General features: G+C 42.5%; 3 protein-coding genes across 4 annotated transcripts in view; all 3 read left to right on the top strand.

Moving 5' to 3' along the window:
- Window positions 1-9165, top strand: part of LOC306695807 (phospholipid-transporting ATPase ABCA1-like) — a 37758-nt gene extending 28593 nt beyond the window's left edge. For both annotated transcript variants that reach the window (XM_079159171.1, XM_079159170.1), the window contains exons 29-49: window positions 102-226; window positions 738-836; window positions 985-1174; window positions 1294-1388; window positions 1489-1521; window positions 1630-1735; window positions 1913-1987; window positions 2586-2755; window positions 2859-3036; window positions 3182-3297; window positions 3392-3536; window positions 3728-3851; window positions 3968-4097; window positions 4286-4469; window positions 4672-4778; window positions 5021-5162; window positions 5419-5553; window positions 5668-5771; window positions 5895-5987; window positions 6116-6359; window positions 6460-9165. In XM_079159171.1, the coding sequence (XP_079015297.1) occupies window positions 102-226; window positions 738-836; window positions 985-1174; window positions 1294-1388; window positions 1489-1521; window positions 1630-1735; window positions 1913-1987; window positions 2586-2755; window positions 2859-3036; window positions 3182-3297; window positions 3392-3536; window positions 3728-3851; window positions 3968-4097; window positions 4286-4469; window positions 4672-4778; window positions 5021-5162; window positions 5419-5553; window positions 5668-5771; window positions 5895-5987; window positions 6116-6359; window positions 6460-6603 (2739 nt within the window). In that variant the 3' untranslated portion in view covers window positions 6604-9165. The remainder of the gene's footprint in view (window positions 1-101; window positions 227-737; window positions 837-984; window positions 1175-1293; window positions 1389-1488; window positions 1522-1629; window positions 1736-1912; window positions 1988-2585; window positions 2756-2858; window positions 3037-3181; window positions 3298-3391; window positions 3537-3727; window positions 3852-3967; window positions 4098-4285; window positions 4470-4671; window positions 4779-5020; window positions 5163-5418; window positions 5554-5667; window positions 5772-5894; window positions 5988-6115; window positions 6360-6459) is intronic.
- A 289-nt stretch (window positions 9166-9454) lies between these two features.
- spink4 (serine peptidase inhibitor, Kazal type 4) lies at window positions 9455-11449 on the top strand. Its single transcript, XM_079160312.1, has 4 exons — window positions 9455-9578; window positions 10157-10188; window positions 10455-10567; window positions 11268-11449. Exons 1-4 carry the CDS (start codon window positions 9527-9529, stop codon window positions 11311-11313), a joined length of 243 nt encoding a protein of 80 aa, XP_079016438.1. The 5' UTR covers window positions 9455-9526; the 3' UTR covers window positions 11314-11449.
- Window positions 11450-11922: 473 nt separating this feature from the next.
- On the top strand, window positions 11923-18225 carry stra6l (STRA6-like; the record flags this gene model as incomplete). Its single annotated transcript, XM_079158849.1, has 18 exons — window positions 11923-12033; window positions 12301-12373; window positions 12623-12723; window positions 12908-13038; window positions 13116-13236; window positions 13401-13446; window positions 13638-13751; window positions 14005-14078; window positions 14618-14726; window positions 14843-14996; window positions 15156-15231; window positions 15374-15455; window positions 15812-15860; window positions 16059-16176; window positions 16267-16386; window positions 17003-17166; window positions 17525-17668; window positions 17981-18225. Exons 1-18 carry the CDS (start codon window positions 12008-12010, stop codon window positions 18223-18225), a joined length of 1947 nt encoding a protein of 648 aa, XP_079014975.1. The 5' UTR covers window positions 11923-12007.
- Window positions 18226-19857: the final 1632 nt, after the last annotated feature.

Raw genomic sequence — 19857 nt, 5'->3', positions numbered from 1 at the left:
TCATTGCACATACTGTTAATAAACAGGTTGTCAATGTAAGAGGGAAGCAGTACTCCTGAGGTGTGTCAGTTGTAATTAATCGTCATGATGTGATTTTTCAGATTGTTCTTCCGGCGGTGTTTGTGTGCATTGCCCTGGTGTTCAGCCTGATCGTCCCTCCGTTTGGAAAGTACCCAAGTCTGGCTCTGGATCACAGCATGTATGGGGAACAGTTTACCTTCATCAGGTGAGATACCATTCTGTATGTCTGGAGAAATTGCATTGTCCTCCTTTTCATCAATGTGTCTCCAGAAAATGAAAAAGGTTTCTGCTCATTCTTTACATTTAAGCACTTTTTAATCTTCAACTCACCTGAATCTGAGCATTCTCTTTTTTTAGTCCAAAGAAAAGTTATTTCCATCTACAAAGTGCACAACTCATTAAAATTGTAAAAGGTGCACTAACTGCACTACGGCTTGGGCATGTGACCTACCTGATGTGTTTTAAGCTCAGCGACTGCTGAGAACTGCGCTGAACATAGCTTCTAAAAAAATGTATTTAACTGTGGACATAAAAATACACGTAGAGAGTTATGGTGCCAGAAATGAATAATAAAACTATTATAAATGTCAATCTATTATGAATATATTGCACCTGTCTTCAGTCTTAACACAATGGCTGGACAACTGATTGTTAAACATCATTTGTGTGTGATGATTTGTGATGTTAAAGGCAATGTGTTCTCTGTGTGTTTGTAGTAACGACTTACCTGAGGACCCTCACGTCAACAAACTACTGGGAGCTCTGACAGAAAACCCAGGATTTGGAACACGCTGCATGGAAGGACAACCCATACCGTGAGTTTTAAGACAAACCGAAAACGTTCATTAAGGGAAATAAAAACACTAAGATCTGCAGTTGATCTGATTGCAGTTTTAGCAAAAACACAAATGTGGTAGTTTATACATTCAAATGGAGGATCTGACTTCTATCTCTGTGCACCAGGGACACTCCCTGCACAGCTGCAGAGGATGAGTGGTCGGTCACGCAAGTCTCTCAAAGTGTGAGGGACATGTTCGACAAAGGCAACTGGTCCATGGAGAATCCCTCTCCCATGTGTGAGTGCAGCTGTGGAGGACGCAAGAGGATGCTTCCCGAGTGTCCTGCTGGCGCTGGGGGACTTCCACCACCTCAGGTTGGCGACACCAAACAATTTAAAAGTGTTTATCCATTTAAAATGACAAAGACAAAGCCTAAATACACACAAAAAAACCCAAATGTTAATTGTTTTTCTTTTTCTTTTTGTGTATACAGATGAAAATCAGCGAGACAGACACTCTTCAGAATTTGACTGGCCGCAACATCTCTGACTATCTGGTTAAAACCTACGCTCAGATCATTGGCAAGAGGTAACACTCAACTTCCATTTGTTTTGGCACACTTGAATTAGTTCAAATTCTTGATTCATTGCATTATGTTTAATCTCTTTTCCTTTTCCTTCTCTTTCAGCCTGAAGAACAAGCTTTGGGTCAACGAGTTCAGGTACACTATCAGACCCGATCCACCTTGAGCTAATCGGTCGATAACATTGAACTGAGTGCCTCTCTGCTGTGTCCTTCTCCGATATTAAAATAATTGTGATCTACACAGATACGGTGGATTCTCGCTGGGCGCCAGGAGTTCTCAGCTCATGTCCCACACAGACGACGTTGATGAGGCGATCGCTCAACTGAGGAGGCGTTTCCGTCTGGAGAGAGTAAGCGTTACTATTTTACACACTGCACTAAACTAATCAGCACCAGCAAAACAATAATGTGGGACATTTTTATACTAACCACTACTACTGTAGTGGGGTTAGACTTATAGTTCTGGTTTGAACAGTGAACGTTTACCCATGTGCTAAAGAAGACTTTCTCCCTCTCTCACCCTCCAGGGAACTGCAGCGGATCGTTTCTTTCACAGTCTCTCCACTTTTGTACAAGGGTTGGACACCAAGAATAATGTCAAGGTTAATAAACACACACACACGCACTGGTTATACAACAACACAAGACTCTTTAGGTTAACCTCAAGCCTCCCTTACCAAATTATGATACAATATACTTCATTCACTCTATTCATATTGTGTGCTGAATAATTGATATCTGCTCTGTGGTTGATTTAAAGATGCACAGCTTTAACTCCACACTGTTGATACCATTCTTGCTTTTTTAATGGGGGGGGGGGGTGTCCTATTCATGAGTTACACATACTGTGTATTTCTCTTTATTTGTATCATCTTGTCTTTGTTAAGAACAATGTTGATGACAAACCTTAATTTTGCACATTACATTTTCACATTTTAGGCATTTTATGCAGAAGAGCTCAAATGAGCTTCAATTCCACCACAAAAATAGAAAACACAATGGAAAGATCAAAACCGAGTGCTTTTGTGAGTTCAGAAAATGAATATGAAGAAGCCCTGAAGAAAGAGTAGAGGGGAAACATATATATGGGGAAGAGAGTTTGAGTATGAGGTACTTTACAGCTGATCACAGAAATGTACTCCCAGGCTGCTTTGTATTTCCTCTGAGGTTACAGAAACTTACACGCCTCTCTATTTCCAGATCTGGTTCAACAACAAAGGCTGGCACAGCATCGGTTCTTTCCTCAATGTGATGAACAACGGCATCCTGCGGGCGAGCCTGCAGGACGACCAAGACCCCACGAAGTTTGGCATCACCGCCTCCAATCACCCGCTCAACCTCACCAAGGAGCAGCTGTCACAGGTCGCATTGTGAGTATTCGAGGGAGTGCGCTTGTAAAGTGACAACATTTCTTTGGCCTTCTCGAGGAGACGTCGCCTGTCATTCTCACGTCTCCCTTCGCTCTGTTCTCAGGATGACGACGTCGGTAGATGTGCTGGTTTCCATCTGCGTGATCTTCGCCATGTCCTTTGTCCCGGCCAGTTTTGTGGTCTTCCTCATCCAGGAGAGAGTGAACAAGGCCAAACACTTGCAGTTCATCAGCGGAGTGCAGCCCTTACTCTATTGGCTGGCCAACTTTGTCTGGGATATGGTAAGACATTTCAGTCCAGCTGGACCCTGAGCCCCATTGTCTCCTCCTCAGTTGAGATTAAATATTAATGATGAAAGTCTAAATATAACATTATTGTCTTGATAGAGCGTAATACTATTGTTCACTTTCTCTTCCTCCCTTGCAGTGTAACTACATCGTCCCAGCCACACTGGTCATCATTATCTTCATGTGTTTCCAACAAGACGCCTACGTCTCCTCCACCAATCTGCCCGTGCTGGCGCTGCTGCTGCTGCTCTATGGGTACATTTGACACGCGCTCGGTTTGTTTTGGCTCTTACTTTCTCTAATTCTCTAACCTCTGCTAATCAACAATGATCTTTGTTGCTCCCTCCAGATGGTCGATCACCCCTCTGATGTACCCGGCCTCGTTCTTCTTCAAGATCCCCAGCACGGCCTACGTGGTTCTGACCAGCGTTAACATCCTCATCGGGATCAACGGCAGCGTCTCCACTTTTGTGCTGGAGCTGTTTGGAAGCAATGTAAATAAGTGATTTTGATAGATTTGAATAGATTGTTTGTTGATTCAAGAGTGTTTAGAGAGAGAGAGAGAGAGAGAGAGAGAGAGAGAGAGAGAGAGAGAGAGAGAGGCTTTTGAATGCAAACTTGGAAATTAATGATTTCTAAGTCACGACGAATATTAACTAATATGTTCACTTTGTTCCTTTTTAAGGAAGTCGGTGGCATCAACGACATCCTGAAGAACGTGTTCCTCATCTTCCCTCACTTCTGTCTGGGCAGAGGACTGATTGACATGGTGAAGAATCAGGCAATGTCAGACGCTTTGGAGCGATTCGGTAATTACAGCAGACCTCTTTTACCAGCTGCCCCAAATGTATCCCGATTTTGTTTTGACAAAGGGACGTGATATACATTTTCTAAATGTTCTCTGGTTGTGGTCGTGTCTCTGTAGGTGAAAACCGGTTCCGCTCCCCTCTGGCCTGGGACATGGTGGGAAAGAACCTGTTTGCAATGGCCGTAGAGGGCCTGGTCTTCTTCATCATCACTGTCCTCATTCAGTACCACTTCTTCTTCAAGGCCAGGTGGGTGAAACCTTCAATACACAAAAAAAAAAATCATTCCTCCAGAGTTTTCCTTATAACGCAGTATCCGTAACTAAAACATTACAACTCAAAACAAGTAGATCTGGCTTTGAATCGCCTCTGGGTGAAGGCTTCAACCAAGCCTTTTTATGTGACCTCTCTTTCCTTTGCTGCCTGTGACCTTCCAGGTCTTCCACCAGTCACCTGAAGCCTATTGGGGAAGAAGATGAGGACGTGGCCAGAGAGCGACAGAGGATCCTGAACGGAGGAGGAAAGACCGACATCCTGGAGCTCAGACAGCTCACCAAGATCTACAAGAGGAAACAGAAGCCGGCAGTGGACCGACTGTGTGTTGGCATCCCCCCTGGAGAGGTACGATACAGACAGCATGCAACAGACGGGATTCTAAACCAGGAAAACACGGGGCTTTCTTTAGTACAGATAAAAAAAGTTTGTGTTTTCTTTAAAAATGTGTCTTGTAAGAGGATGATACAGCAGATACAATGAATGTAGGAAAGAAAGTGTATATTATTATATGTGAAAATAAACGTACGGTGTTTCTCTTCTCCTGCAGTGCTTCGGTTTGCTGGGGGTGAACGGGGCAGGCAAAACCAGCACCTTTAAAATGCTGACAGGAGACTCTGATGTCACCGGCGGAGAGGCTTACCTGGCTGGCAAGAGGTAAGACACACACACACACCTCCTCCAAATATACAATACATCCAATCATCTGTATTAGAATGAATATATTATTCTAGTTTATTCAACGAGGGGGCGTCTGGCACAATGATATGTTCTTAGGATCAATGATGCAATTTAAAGGCACTTCAAATACATATTGCAATAATAAGCAAATTCTTTAAAACTGCATACTTTTGTTTTCTATGGAACTTAATTCCACTCCTATGTTTATCTCACTTCAGTGTAACGACAGAGATCGATGAGGTGCATCAGAACATGGGCTACTGTCCTCAGTTTGATGCCATCAACGACCTGCTGACCGGCAGAGAGCACCTGGAGTTTTACGCCATCCTGAGAGGAGTGCCTGAGAAGGAAGTCTGTGAGGTCAGTAACAAACACATGAACACACATGCATGGGCCTACTTGATTTGCTATGACATAATGTATTGAACTTATTGTATTGGTCTTTTATATGTAATATAATATAATAACTCGACTTTTGGAGTCTTGTTTCTCTTAAGTTGAGTGAGATATAAAGGTCTATACAAATAAACAAACGGACTCTATTGTATGTCAGTCAATATGCATGTACAAAAGAAAAAGAAAATGGTTGACGTGAAGACTTTTTCCTGTCCACTAGGTGGCAGAGTGGGGCATCCGGAAGCTGGGTTTGGTCAAGTATGTGGACAAGTCAGCGGGCAGCTACAGCGGAGGAAACATGAGGAAACTGTCTACTGCCATCGCTCTCATAGGAGGACCACCTGTAGTCTTTCTGGTCAGTAGAACATACGCAACATACTTCTTTCTTCTTTTATTTTGCGTAAAGCAGGGCAGCAGTGTGAAAGTACATTGTAGCAGCAGCTGAGTGTCTGTTGCTTCCTGTTCACAGGATGAACCGACAACAGGCATGGATCCTAAAGCCCGTCGTGCCCTGTGGAACGCAATCCTGAGCATCATCAAAGAGGGACGATCCGTAGTCCTGACCTCTCACAGGTTAGACTCGCCATCTGAGCTACACCTTCTCAATTAATGGGCCTATATATTTTTTGTTGTTAATTGACGTGGTTACCGCAACATGACTGAGCTCATATTCCCGTGTGTTTTGTCTTTTTTCAGCATGGAGGAGTGTGAAGCACTTTGCACCAGAATGGCCATCATGGTCAACGGCAGGTTCCGCTGTCTGGGCAGTGTGCAGCATCTCAAAAACAGGTGGGGACACTTGCCAAAATAGCACTTCAAGCATATGAGAAATGAAAGAATCGCACTTTTCATCATTCATTTTGTGCTCTTTAGAAAGTTCCGTTGAATGACAATGTGCTTCGCTGCATTCTCACCAGGTTCGGTGATGGCTACACCATCATCCTGCGGGTGGCTGGCCCGGACCCGGACCTTCGGCCGGTGATGGAGTTCATCGAGCGGGAGCTGCCTGGCAGCACACTGAAGGAGAAACACCGCAACATGCTGCAATACCAGCTGCCCTCCTCCCTCACCTCCCTCGCCCGCATCTTCTCCCTGCTCTCTAAGAACAAGGAGGCCCTCAGCATAGAGGACTACTCCGTCTCACAGACAACTTTAGACCAAGTAAGCAATTGCACCCCGAAGCTCTTGACTATAACTGGACTGTGACTTCAGTATGGGCTGAGTCTTAATTTCCCTTTCCTCTTCCTTTCCCTCCCCGCAGGTGTTTGTAAATTTCGCCAAGGACCAAAGTGATGAGGACCATTTGAAAGAGGCCCATCTGAATAAACGGGACGCTGTGGTAGTGAACATTTCCAAGCATAACTCTTTCCTCACGGACAACAAGACCAGGGAGAGCTGCGTCTGATTCCACAGCATGGCATCATGGGAGTCGCTTCGCCTCACCCAACCCTCCCCCAACCCAGAAAACATGGACCACGAACCAGCGAAGGGGAGACGAACTATGTTCATTTTTTTATTTCTATTTTTTAGTCTTTTTTAATTGTTATCATTTCTCAGTGGACCTGCACTTCAGCGCACAGCCTCTTGAAAAGGCAGAGACTGCGGGTATTGTGACACTGACGCAATGAAAACTCAATGCAAATCAATGCAAGAAATATACCAGAATATATTTAAGATGAGAAGATATTCCTGTGAGGGTTGGAGACTGGTGCTTCTCCTTCACTAGACGGCCGGAAAGAAAGAAAAGACTGAAGCAACAGCGGGGTTATAACGCTGCGCTCGACTGGAAGGTGTTTGTGGCCCTGCTCGGCTCTCAATGGACACGGCATCGGGGATGATGGGAGGAAATATCCCCCCCCCCCCCCCCCGCCCGTTCCTGAAAGTAGTTCGCAGTAGTCGGTGGGACTGTGTACGTGGGCTGCTCCGTATCGTGAAATCACCACAGCGTAAACCGAAACAAAAGAAAAATCCAGATCATTCACTGCCAACTGCTAAAAGACGGACTGACTACTTTTTTTATTCAGGGTCAAACCTCTCTCTTTGTTACCAAGCGCAGTTGTTTTTATCATGCAAATGATGGTAAAAAGCATTTACAATCCAATTGATTTCAGTCACAATCATGCAACATAATAATTTGTACTAATTGGTTTTCTACGGTAATTTATTTCTAATAGACAAACGTAACCTCTACGGAGTTTTTCTTTTCTTTGTTTGGGTAATAATTAAGATTGATAACCAAGTTGTCTTTTTTTTTATTTTTGTTCTTCGTGTCCTTGACATTGTCCAGCACAGTGCCTATACTGTATCAAAGTGCAGAGCGAAATCTGAGCACTCCATTAAAAACAACACCAATGTATGTAGGCGGCCCAGGAATGTATAAGACGGATACCATCAAAGCACAAAAAAAGGGGCTTTTTGTGAAGAGGATGAATGAAACGTGACTGTTTTTTTTTTTTAAATTGTGTTCTTCATTGTCAAAAAACAAAACAACGACAAAAAAAAAATCTTGTGGTTGCTTGATGTCTGTACAAGACTGCTGTCCTGGCTTGTTTTTTTTACTCGCCCTGCTCTCTCTAAACGGAAGGCTTGTCAGAGTGGACGGAAGGATGACCATCGCAAACTGGCAGTCGGGACTTCACGAGAAGGCTGAATGTCGCACAAAGAATTCGGACCGGTTTTTGAAAGTTCCTTGGAAATATATACTTGCATGCTTTCCACCGGGCCAACACACCTGTACTATCAGCACTTCTGTGTGTGCGTGCGCCGAAGCATGCCGTAAGATCAGCTTGTAAAAGGGCTCGAGTTGTGCTTCAATATTGTGGGATTACTGGCACATCGTGTATATGTGGAGTCTAAAATCCAAAATTATGTTGTTGAAAAAAGAAAAAAAAAAGAAATCTGTATCAAAATGGGATTTTTGGCGGTGAGATGAGTCAGATGGAAATGCTCCTGCAGATAAAACTGTAGCTCTAAAGATGGTGACTTTTCCAGTGACGCGTGTTTTTATACACGACGGGAGCGTTCAAGACCTGAGCCAGATGTGGATATTATGTACAAAAGAAAAAAAGAAATGTTACCAGTGGAATGAACAAACCGTATCTGTGCCAAATGGAGCTGAATATATATCTTTGATCCACCAGCATAATGTCGAGGAGGCAAACCGTTTTTGTAAAGTTGTGCTTTCATTTCAGGCCTTCATCCGCAGTCAGCAGCTCGAAACAAAAAAAAGCACACATTGTGTCAAAATGTGTGCTCCCTCATTCAGTCACCATCAGGTTTTTTTTTTTGGTTTTATCTTCTAGTCATGTTGCCAAATTCTAATCTTTCCGTCTGTCCACATCGATAAGCTGCCACTCTGACGTTAACTGCACCCACATTTTTAGACGTGGGGTTGAGACGCTTCGGACTAAATTATGTTTCACGGACAAGTCGACAAGCCAGACGACACATAAACAGGGACCACGTGAATTAGTTGTGCTTGTAAAGCTTTATAGTCCAGGAAACCGCATCCAGGGTTTAAACTGAGGACGGATTGTCACTATGGGTTCTCTGTGTCACAATCGGATCTTGGAACGCACCAAAACCCTCAATGTGAGCACTTTATAGACTTCATAGCCTGTTGTGTCAAAGACGTATTCGTAGGGATTTGGTACATTTTAACAATGCTCTGCACTGGAACACAGGTATAATTCAGACAAAATGAAGCTACACCACTGCATTAAAACATCTGTTTGAAACTTGAACTCGAGATGGAAGGCTTCCACGTGATTGAGACATATGGCGGAGACAGTAGTGAGATAAAGAGAGACGTGCAGGACAGAATTACGGTGGTGATTTTTCTCTTCTCGTGCTCTGTATTGTTATTATTTGTTTACATTTTTAAGTATTAAACAGCTGTTTGAGTCTGTTACGCATTGTGTATAGTTACTCTTTACATGAATAAATAAAAAAAATCATACCTTTTGGAAAAAAAAAGAACATCTGAGTTGATTATTTTGCATTTTGTTTGTCTAGTCGGGTGGTAGATACAACAAAGCTTGTTGTCAAAGGGAAGTTAGTATAGTGACTGAACAAAAGATGTGTGTGTGTGTGTGTGTGTGTGTGTGTGTGTGTGTGTGTGTGTGTGTGTGTGTGTGTGTGTGTGTGTGTGTGTGTGTGTGTGTGTGTGTGTGTGTGTGTGTGTGTGTGTGTGTGTGCTGATGACTATAAATTTCTAGAGTGTGCTTGTGTGTCTATTTTCACCTGCTGTGTTCCCACACACACGATTATGTTGCCAGTAAAAACGTGCACGCTCAGAGGTTTCTGTCAGTTATTCATCCACCAACATCATGATTGGGAGAGTTGTTTTTCTGGGACTCCTGCTCATCTGTGTGGCTTCAGGTATGAAAGAAAAACACTCTTTGTCTGAGTTCGTTTTGCATTCTAGTTTGAGAGATTTTAAAGACTATAGAGTTTATGTCTCAACAACTATTTTGATGGATTTCATTGTAGATGCCATAGAATGAAACACACACTGTCTAATAAAACACTTTGGAAGTTAATATGTTACCTTGCCTTACAACATTGCGTCAACGCGTATTTGACACTGATCAACTATTAAAAAAAAAGAATTTAGGTCAAAGTGAAAACAGACAATGACATTGAGAGAAATATAAAATACTAAATACATGTATGAATGCTTTTCATAGACATTTTACAGTATATTATATACTCAGCCAGAGATACCACATTATGTAAAATCATGTTTATCAATGTTACATAGTATATACTCTAGTATTAGTATCAATAATATATCAGAATTATCAATAACAGGGACTATATTAAAATGTATCACAGATACTGACCTTAAACAATCATGAATGTAGTTTACGTATCTGGATGTAGCTTTGCATGCTAATTATATATTTTTTTGCATGCCAACATGTATGGTTTTCGAAGTCATGTGCTTTCTTTTACAGAAGCTGAGGAGAACTCTGGACTCTTGAGGAAGGTTTGTGTGTGTGTGTGTGTGTGTGTGTGTGTGTGTGTGTGTGTGTGTGTGTGGGGGGGGGGGGGTGTGTGTGGGGGTGTGTGTGTGTGTGTGTGTGTGTGAGAGAGAGAGAGAGAGAGCGAGAGAGAGACTTTTAAAAAAGTAAAGAAGTATAAACTATTTCACTCAATCCATTCCAAACATGTATTATGGTGAGTGAGCTTTCTTCTGAGGGTAAACATTGAAGGTAAAGTCACACCCGATCCTGTGTGTGTCCCTCCTGGCAGCCGTCCTGTCCGGGAACGGCCGAGATCTTGGCGTGCCCTCTGAACCTCGCTCCTGTGTGCGGCAGCGATGGAAACACCTACGCCAACGAGTGCACCCTGTGTGTCCAGAGACAGTGAGTACACACACACACACACACACACACACACACACACAGCTGCTCCAGTCTCCCCGCATTCACACAAGAAGCACAGCTACCTCCAAGTCCACCGGGTGGAGGACTGAGTGCTTGGAGTCGCCCTCTGGTGGTGGATTCATTTAAAAAGCAGAGTCACAATGCTGAACCCTGATTGGCTGACAGCAGCAGCTGACTCAAATGACTGGAAGCCTTTACAGGAAATGAGCTAGTGGTCATTGCTACAGGATAATGATGACCAACATGCCAAGAGACGGTTCTGCTTTGTGGCTTTCCAGAGTGAAAAAACAAATACAGCACAACGATTTTGCAGATGTTTTTGATTAAATACAAATGCATGGCTTGAAGAGAGCCAGTTGAATATTTATTTTGTCTATGGGACAGCTGTTGTCGATGTCATCTCAAAACCTCTCCACATCACACATTAGTTGTCTTTTTAGAAAGTGCTCTCCGTCTCTGTTTCTATGTCTGTCTTTCAAAAAGAAACTATAACACACAATTTCCTGTATTCAAAAAGCCTCATTGATGGCTTTGGACACTTTATCCAGACTGTCAGGCACAATGAGTTCATATGAGTTGTGATTTCCCAGAAAAAAACATTGCTACACCTAAACTAAATCTCAGGTTAGCAAAACAGCACAAATCCCATGCACGTGTCTTGTCACGTTCCTCTCTGCAGAACAACCAGGGTGGACATTTTGATTGCCAAAGAGGAGAGCTGCTGACCTGTGCAGCCGGGGGATGATGTCATCGCTAAAGTGACCAATCGGGACCTGATTGTCGACCCAACATGGAACTGCGATATTACATTTCCTAAAAGTGTGTGTCATTGCAATCAGTAATAAATGTCAAGCAGCAGTATTTAACCTTCTGTTATTATTATTTTCTTATTTTTTTATCAATAACATCCATATCCCATAAAAGTCGACCAAGAAGAGGAAGATTTTTTTCTTTTCTTTTTGCAATGGAAATGATACAAGGTCAAGGGAAAAGAACAGAAATGGTAACATATTCTGAAAACATTCCTTGGAGCAGGAGGCAGGAGGTGAATGGTCGGCTGGTTATCTCTTTGGGAGAGCGTAGTGTTTACACTCCTTATACTGAGTAACACAGTGGTCCATGGTGTTGTGTGTGTGTGTGTGCGTGTGCGTGCGCGTGTGTGTGTGCGCGTGATGAAGACAAACAGTGAAAGTATGAGCAAATGATTCGGCGAAAGAAGCACAGAGCAACGCACTGGGAGAGAGGACATAAAAAAAACGGAGAAATAAAGTATCGTATCATGGGGCCAAAGGTCAAATGTGTGAGTCACATGGTTGTAACCAGGAAACAATGAAGTGGTGTCAATCCAGAGGCTTCCTTCGTCTTTACAGTAGAGCAGGAACAACGCTTTCTTGACTTCGGTGAACTGACTTATCAAAGATGATAAGAAACCAGGTGGAACATGTGTAAGTACAGACTTCATATACTCATTTACGACACTGCACTTGACTTTGTTACTAGCAGCTGTTAGTCATTGTGGTAATGTTATGCAGACTTTAGGATTATTCAACCTAATCGTAGCTGTTTTGAATCAAGACAGAGCAACATTAAACCTTTTTTTTTAAATGATTTCTAACCTTTTTTGATTGATTTAGTTTTTCTGTTTAGTTTGTTTTTTTCTGCCCCTACAGTTCACAACGTTTTAAATCAAATGTCACAACCTGTTTCTCCAGTGTTGCGAAGGTTCAGGACTGTCAGAGTGGAATCTCTATGGAGCTGTTCCTTCATCTTTCACTCATACCAGCAGTAAGTTGTCCATATATTTAACCCGGAAGATGAATATTCCATGACTTCCTTTGTTTGTGGTCACTTGTTTGTGGTCAGCAGCTTGATTAAAACTACGTTCATAAGACGCTGAGGCAGGTGACGACCCCACAGTTCAATGGATCATCCTGCTGCCTCGAACATATTTCACACTTTCACACAGTTGCGGCAATGCAAACAAAGGATTTTTCCAGTAAGTTTTGTTTCATGCATTGACGTCTTGTCTTCCAGTTGTTGATTGTGGGGGTGCTCTCGTTCCTCCAGAAGAGAGCCCGGAGACTGGCCATCGACCACAGATTGCCCTTCCTGGGGGGACGTTTTGCTATTGTGGTGTAAGTCAACAGCAGCATCAACAACTTCAAATGTCAAGAGAGATAAAATAACAGCAATATCTGTTTCAATATCGCAGCTAAAGTATTTCAAATTCAGTACTGCGGTTGTTCTAGGCAACAGTCTGAATATATATTAGGTTACTTTAAAAGCTTTGTTTGTGTTTCTGATGTCACCGTGTCCCAGGCCTTTGGACACCATCGGCAGCCTCAGTAATCGTTGGTCCTATGGGTTCGCATTTGGTGCCGTGTCCTCCAGCGTCCTGCTGCTCTTCTCTGAACAATACATCCCCTTCGCCGTCCCGCCCTGGGCCAGAGGTACTCCCACAGGTTCTACCTTGCAGACACAAGTAATTAGCAGGTGGACTAACGTGTTTTGTTCTTGTTGTCCTCAGCTATAGTGTATCTGGTTGGAGCGTTAGAGGTGGGCCTGGTCTATTTCCCTTTCTTTGCCTGTCTGTCCACACCCTTCAGAGCGGCCGGGGCAGTGCTGGGAATACTCTACTCTCTGTCCTGGTAAATGTCTTGAAATGGAACGGAAACATATATATATATATGATGGTTACTTCACACAAACTAAAATGTATAAGAGGTCCGGCCGTATGGACAGATGATATGTGGATGATCACGTTTTAGTAGACTGAGAAAATACATCACATGTCTCGATGCTTGTTTTTTAGGATCATCGTTACAGTCTGGGATACATTCACCTGTCCCGATGGTAAGGTAGGTGAGTACTTAAACTATCGTGAAAGCTCGTGGAAATGTGCCCGAGGCTGTGTGGTTTCCACCAAGGAACCAGCCACGTCCTACGCCTAAATAATTTAGGCTCTACAAAACATCCAGTTATGAAGAGCTGCCCGTCTTTTCATGAAAAGCATAAATGAATGAATGACTTTGTTTGTGTGGTTTTAAAGATTCTTGGTAAATACCAGAAGTTGATTATCCAGTTGCCCTGCATCCTCTCCCTCATCTTCCTCTTGGGACGATTTGTCTACATACTGGTGAAAGCTGTTCGAATACATCTGCAAGTGGAACAGGAGGTCAGCATGTATGAACTCATTGAAATGGTTCTTGCTGTGTATTTTCCCTGTGGGTGAAATCCAACGATTTAAAGACCACGTGAGATTTTATGTCACATTTATTAAGAGAATCATGTCAACCGTTCTGTTGCATTTCTCTCTCCGTCCCTGTGGGGTTCTGCAGTGAATATATATAATCTGAATCTGAATTTTCTAAACAATAAACTGTGTGTGACTGTTAACATGCTGAATCTGCTGCCAGGATCCTGAAGAGCTGATAGAGCAACATCAGGTGCAGCACGTTAAGAGACTGCTGAGGAAAACACCTGCCCACAGGTAAGACATGTGCACCAATGCTGCTTTCAAGTGTCAAGTGTGCACGTGGGTATGTCCACTTCTGCTGCTTGTAAAGGGATCCACTATGGCTGAATGTTTTAACCAGTTTACCTAAAAGGAGAGCACTTAAGTGTTTTCAAAAGCACAACATGACATAGATTTTTACTACATTTCAGTCACCCACTATGTATCATTCGTGGAACTAAAATATGAAAACGATTGTCTGTTTAAACTATTTAAGCCAGTATGTGTCCAAGGTTGTGTGTTAATGCAGTTCAATGTACTGACTTCAAGTCCAGTCTGGTGAGTTCAGGTGCTGCTGGTAGACTTCAGCACCAGCTTCGCGACTGCATTGATATCTTGATTAATGTCATTCAACACAATAACGATCCCAGCTGAAACAAGATGAATGGTTACTTGAACCAGAATTCAGCATTTGAAGACATCAACATAAAGTGACACACACACACACACACACACACACACACACACACACACACACACACACACACAGTGGTTTTGACCCTCCTTTCTTGCAGTCAACCCCGCAGCTGGTTCCGGAGCAAAGTGTATGAGTGGGACCCTTACTTCAAGTTCCCCAACAGGATCATCGGCACCGCCATTGTCTCGCTAATAGGCCTATACACGGTAAAGCCAGACAAAAATCAAATGTAGATACACTTTGCTTTGGAAACGTGATACCCAAAACACCTCACCTTTGCATCTACTGGAGGTATTCATTTGTCTTTTTGTCATTTGTCCAGATGACCCTGGCAGACTACAGTCTCAGTAATGTGGCTTTTGACAAAGTAGACAGGTGGAAGGATACACTGAAACAGCTGGTTACGTCTTGTAACCAGACTGAACCTCTGGAAGCCATGATACCACAGCTGGAAGAATTCATCGACGTGGCTAGAAGTGAGTTGGTCTTGCTCCGCCCTCATAGTTTACACCAAACTTTCTGCTGCTTCCTTGATTCTGGACATTTCCGATAAGAAATAGGCCAAAAATGAGCTCCGCACAGATACACCAAGCCCTGGTCAATCAGTCAAGTTGTTGTTATTTGTGTTATTGCAGAGTCTTGGATAACTACCACCATCTTTGCTAGTCTCAACTCTGTAGCCTACTGCTTCCATGTCTTGGCATGTTACAGGTAAGAGACCTAAACATATCATACACAAAATGTATTGAAATTGTATGATAAATGTCCCCAAAAACAAACAAAATTGATATAATAATGGGATGTTAGATGAAATGTTATTACAAAAAAAAACATAGATGTACTGCCGTTATAGAAAACACTTGAAGAGGCTGTGGAAAGGACAGAAGGGTTTTCTTCCTGAGAAGTTTCACAACCCTCGCTCTGCTGTCAGCGTAGTAAGTAAGATGCACACACACACACACACACACACACACACACACACACACACACACACACACACACACACACACACAGCAGATGGCAGACGACTCTAGGGCAAATCAGATTTCAGCTTGGCACCAAATGCTTGAAAGCAACATTCACAAGTGTGACATTGGCCCCAGTTTAACTGTTTCCAGGTCATGATGTGCGTGTCACAGTGGATGATCTGCATATTTTTCATATTTCAATGTGTGAGCGTGCCTTTGGCGGTTTCAAATATGCAGAGCACGTGTGAACGTTTGCATCTCATTTTATTTTGGCCCGTTCATTTAATGCAATAAAAACAAGCTTTCTCTTTCAATTTTCACAGGCTTCCATTGCAAGATACTCTGGTTGGCAAATAGCCTTTACATTGTGGGGTAAGCAGTTCATCTCCTGAAATACACACACTGAGCAGATCAGCACAGTATACATACGTTATGGGACCCAACCCAGAATTTGTCCAAAGCGAGACGCTTTCAGAAGCTTGGAGGAAGAGAATGAGAGGAAGTAAGAGGGAGATTTAGGAAGTAACTTACTTTTCAGTGACCTATAGCTCCTCTGTATTTTCTCTTCAGGCTACCTGATTGTCCACTTTGTCCACTTCCTGTTTGCTCTGTTGTTGGTCTATGTGCTGGTTCTTCCTGTACAGCATGGAAGAACTCTGACTATGCTCACCAACCTGGGGATTATACTGTAAGGCGTCTTTCCCTGTGTTTGTGCATATACGATGGCATATGAATGGACGGTTAGATTGACAGTTAGATTTTCCCTGCGTCTCCTCAGTCTGACCATCAGTCTGGTCATCGCCCTGGTGGTTCTCCAGATCGCTCTGGTTCAGATCTTCTTCCTTCAGGACAAAATGTCCCCTACTGATAAACACAAACCTCTGGCTGTCAACAACAGGTGGGTACATATTTCAATATGGATATCTCAGAAGTGTTGACGATAAAACCATCAGAGGAACCATCAGCCTCACTAAAACCCAGGTTCTCCATTTGCCAGCAAACACTGACTGTTAAAACAAGCAGTGCTGGTGACACAGAGATAGGTTTACATTATTAGCTGTGGACAGTTTGAGGACATCATTTCTCACTGACTCAATAGTGTAAAGTAGCTTCATTGACTAGCAAATACAGAATATGGTGTTTTACACATGGATGGATTACTGAACGGGCCCAAGGGGCACAAAGTGTCAGCCCACTGGCCTTCAGCTACAAACTGTCACTAGAGGAGACACGTACCAATTTGGAAGAGACTCAAAATGACCTCAAAGAACACAAAGAGATCCCAAATAACTACCAAAATGGGGGAAAACAACCACAAAGAGACACAATACAACAACAAAAAGAGGCTAAACAACTATCACGTCTGTGTGTCTTGCTCCTAGGAGAGGTGGTGGGACCTTTTCCATTGTCTCATAAGCTGCCCATGGTTTTACAGTGTGGAAAATCCCCTTAATACAAACTTTAGATACAACTCAAAGCGATGTGACATCACAGTTTCTCTTCCTCCTCTTCAGGAAAGCGTTCCACTGCTTCAACTACTTCTTCTTTTTCTACAACGTGGTGATGGGGATCAGCAACTGCATATTGCGGTTGCTGTGCAGCATTGTGGTGGGAACGTGGCTGGTGTCCCGCATAGACCGGAGCATTATGCAGAGAGGATATGAAAACATGGATGCCGGTAAGATGAACTTCAACCGAGACGTGTGTGAGACAAGAAGGGAAGTATTGGTTTAAGCAGTGTTAAAGAAGTTGTCTCCATATTTACCTGCATACAATGTCACAGTCAAACCTGTTTTTCATACTATGGTGGAAGATAAGAGACACAATCGTATCATTATTATTATTATTTGATGGTGGTGTGGCTCATTCGAGTCATATTATAGATTAAGACTTTCATTCATCCTTAAAGATCATTTTCTTCCAGGAGGTGGCAGCATTTCACAAAGCATCCTAACACATGTTTAAAATACTGTAAGGTCAGTCTTATTTCCCATATATGTGTGTGTGGCTCTAACAGTATTTCTTGCATGTCCCAGGCTACAGTACCTGGATTGGGATGATTTTTGCTGACCACTATCATAGCAATCCAGTCATGATGTGTTTCTGCCAGCTGCTGGTCTCCAACTCGCTGGAGAAACACACTGCGTCTGCTTACTCCACATTCAGCGACATGCCCTCTGGTCAGTAGTGTGTGTGTGTGTGTGTGTGTGTGTGTGTGTGTGTGTTTGTAGTTCTTACATGAACAACCACCCACTAAATAACTATTGCTTCCACCTGTCCGCTGACTAAGATTCACAAACTAATATCTTCTTTTTAAATTAGCTCTCAAAATGCACTATATTTCTTCAATGCAGTTGTGTTCGATCCTGCACAGATGTATCTGTTTTATCAGAGTATAATTGATCTTTTTATTGTGATTATTATTGGTGCATTTTTTCCAATTATAATTTTGTTTTTTATTTGGGGTTTATTAACTTTTTACTTTTGGACAGAATCTCCTGTGAACAGCCGGGCTAGGAGGCGTTGGATGTTGTTTTATACCTTACTGAGGAACCCTCACCTGATCCTGCTCAGGAAGCACCACCTCTCTTCATCTTCATCTTCATCATTACATGCACCATCACCTCCCCAGCCACACACAGTGGTGCAGGCTCGCGTCATGAGATTCAAAACACAGAGCCGCCAAGCAGAGTCACAGTCCCCACCAGAGATCATAGTCACACCAGCAGAAGACTAAAGAAACATTTCCATTGATTGTAATCATGTTAAAGTAAATAAATATATATGTTGGAATCCACATTTGTTTATGTGTCCTTTAGTGGTTCTCCATGTCGCAGTGTGTTTTCAACATCTGACTGATGAGTTATAATCTAGTTAATGTGATGAAATTAGGACACCTTTCTATCAGCTCAGAAGGAGCATTAATTCTTAGTAACTTACTCGCGTTGGATATCACTTAAAGAAACTGTGAGAAACATTGATCTTTAAACGTAACCTCTGTAGCATCTAATCTACAAATGGGTGTGGTGCACTAAAGCTGGCCATCTTTCTGTCTAATAATGTTGATTTTTGTTTTTGATGTTTGTTTTATAAAATATAACTGCATTTCAATGTCTGCCTAGCTGCTATATTGTAAATTGCCGCACAAACAAATGCTTTCAGTTGGAAAAAATAAACAAAAATGTAAAAATCTGTATTGCCGTGCTTGACTCAAAAAGAGTAGATGTGATTTCCATTCGTGTTTTTAAGCAACTAGCTAATAGCTGATTAATGCGTTAGTATGCGCCTAACTTCGAATCCTACAATTTCCGACAGCACATAAAAGCAGCATGTTCTACAACGGCTATTTTATGTACAACTGACCTGTTGGTCACCTAAAAAGTGCACGTTAGACAAACGCTAATTAGATAAATGTGATTCCTAAACTCAGACTAAAAGGCGAACTAACCGACAGCGTCCTTTTGAACTTATGGGCGTAAACGTGCGCGACTGCGCGAGACTTTGAATGCGGCAACACTGAAGACACCACGGCAGTTTGGCTAACGTTAACTCGTGAAAAATAACAGGTAAGTTAGGGTGAACATGGACACATTTGTCCGTCGTTATGTGTCCTTTAGTGGTTCTCCATATCGTAGTGTGGTGTTTTCAACATCTGACTGATGAGTTATAATCTAGTTAATGTGATGAAATTAGGACACCTTTCTATCAGCTCAGAAGGAGCATTAATTCTTAGTAACTTACTCGCGTTGGATATCACTTAAAGAAACTGTGAGAAACATTGATCTTTAAACTTAACCTCTGTAGCATCTAATCTACAAATGGGTGTGGTGCACTAAAGCTGGCCATCTTTCTGTCTACTAATGTTGATTTTTGTTTTTGATGTTTGTTTTATAAAATATAACTGAATTTCAATGTCTGCCTAGCTGCTATATTGTCAATTGCCACACAAACAAATGCTTTCAGTTGGAAAAAATAAACAAAAATGTACAAATCTGCATTGCCATGCTTGACTCAAAAAGATTAGATGTGATTTCCATTCGTGTTTTTAAGCAGCTAGCTAATAGCTGATTATTGCGTTAGTATGCGCCTAACTTCGAATCCTACAATTTCCGACAGCACTTAAAAGCAGCATGTTTTGCAACGGCTATTTTCTGTACAACTGACCTGTTGGTCACCCAAAAAGTGCACTTTAAACAAACGCTAATTAGATAAACGTGATTCCTAAACTCGGACTGAAAGGCGAACTAACCGACAGCGTCCTTTTGAACTTGTGGGCGTAAACGTCCGCAGTCTTTGAATGCGGTAACACTGAAGACACCACGGCAGTTTGGCTAACGTTAACTCGTGAAAAATAACAGGTAAGTTAGGG

This window comes from Pholis gunnellus (assembly GCF_910591455.1).
Source record: "Pholis gunnellus genome assembly, chromosome: 5".
NCBI lineage: Eukaryota > Metazoa > Chordata > Actinopteri > Perciformes > Pholidae > Pholis > Pholis gunnellus.
The sequence above is the reverse complement of the archived record's forward strand: the minus strand, read 5'-3'. Positions and strand labels throughout refer to the sequence as shown.

Coding starts and splice junctions, on each gene's coding strand:
- spink4 (XM_079160312.1), top strand. CDS start 9,527: ATGATTGGGAGAGTTGTTTTTCTGGGACTCCTGCTCATCTGTGTGGCT. Junction 10,189..10,454: donor ACTCTGGACTCTTGAGGAAG/GTTTGTGTGTGT, acceptor CCCTCCTGGCAG/CCGTCCTGTCCGGGAACGGC. Junction 10,568..11,267: donor ACCCTGTGTGTCCAGAGACA/GTGAGTACACAC, acceptor TCCTCTCTGCAG/AACAACCAGGGTGGACATTT.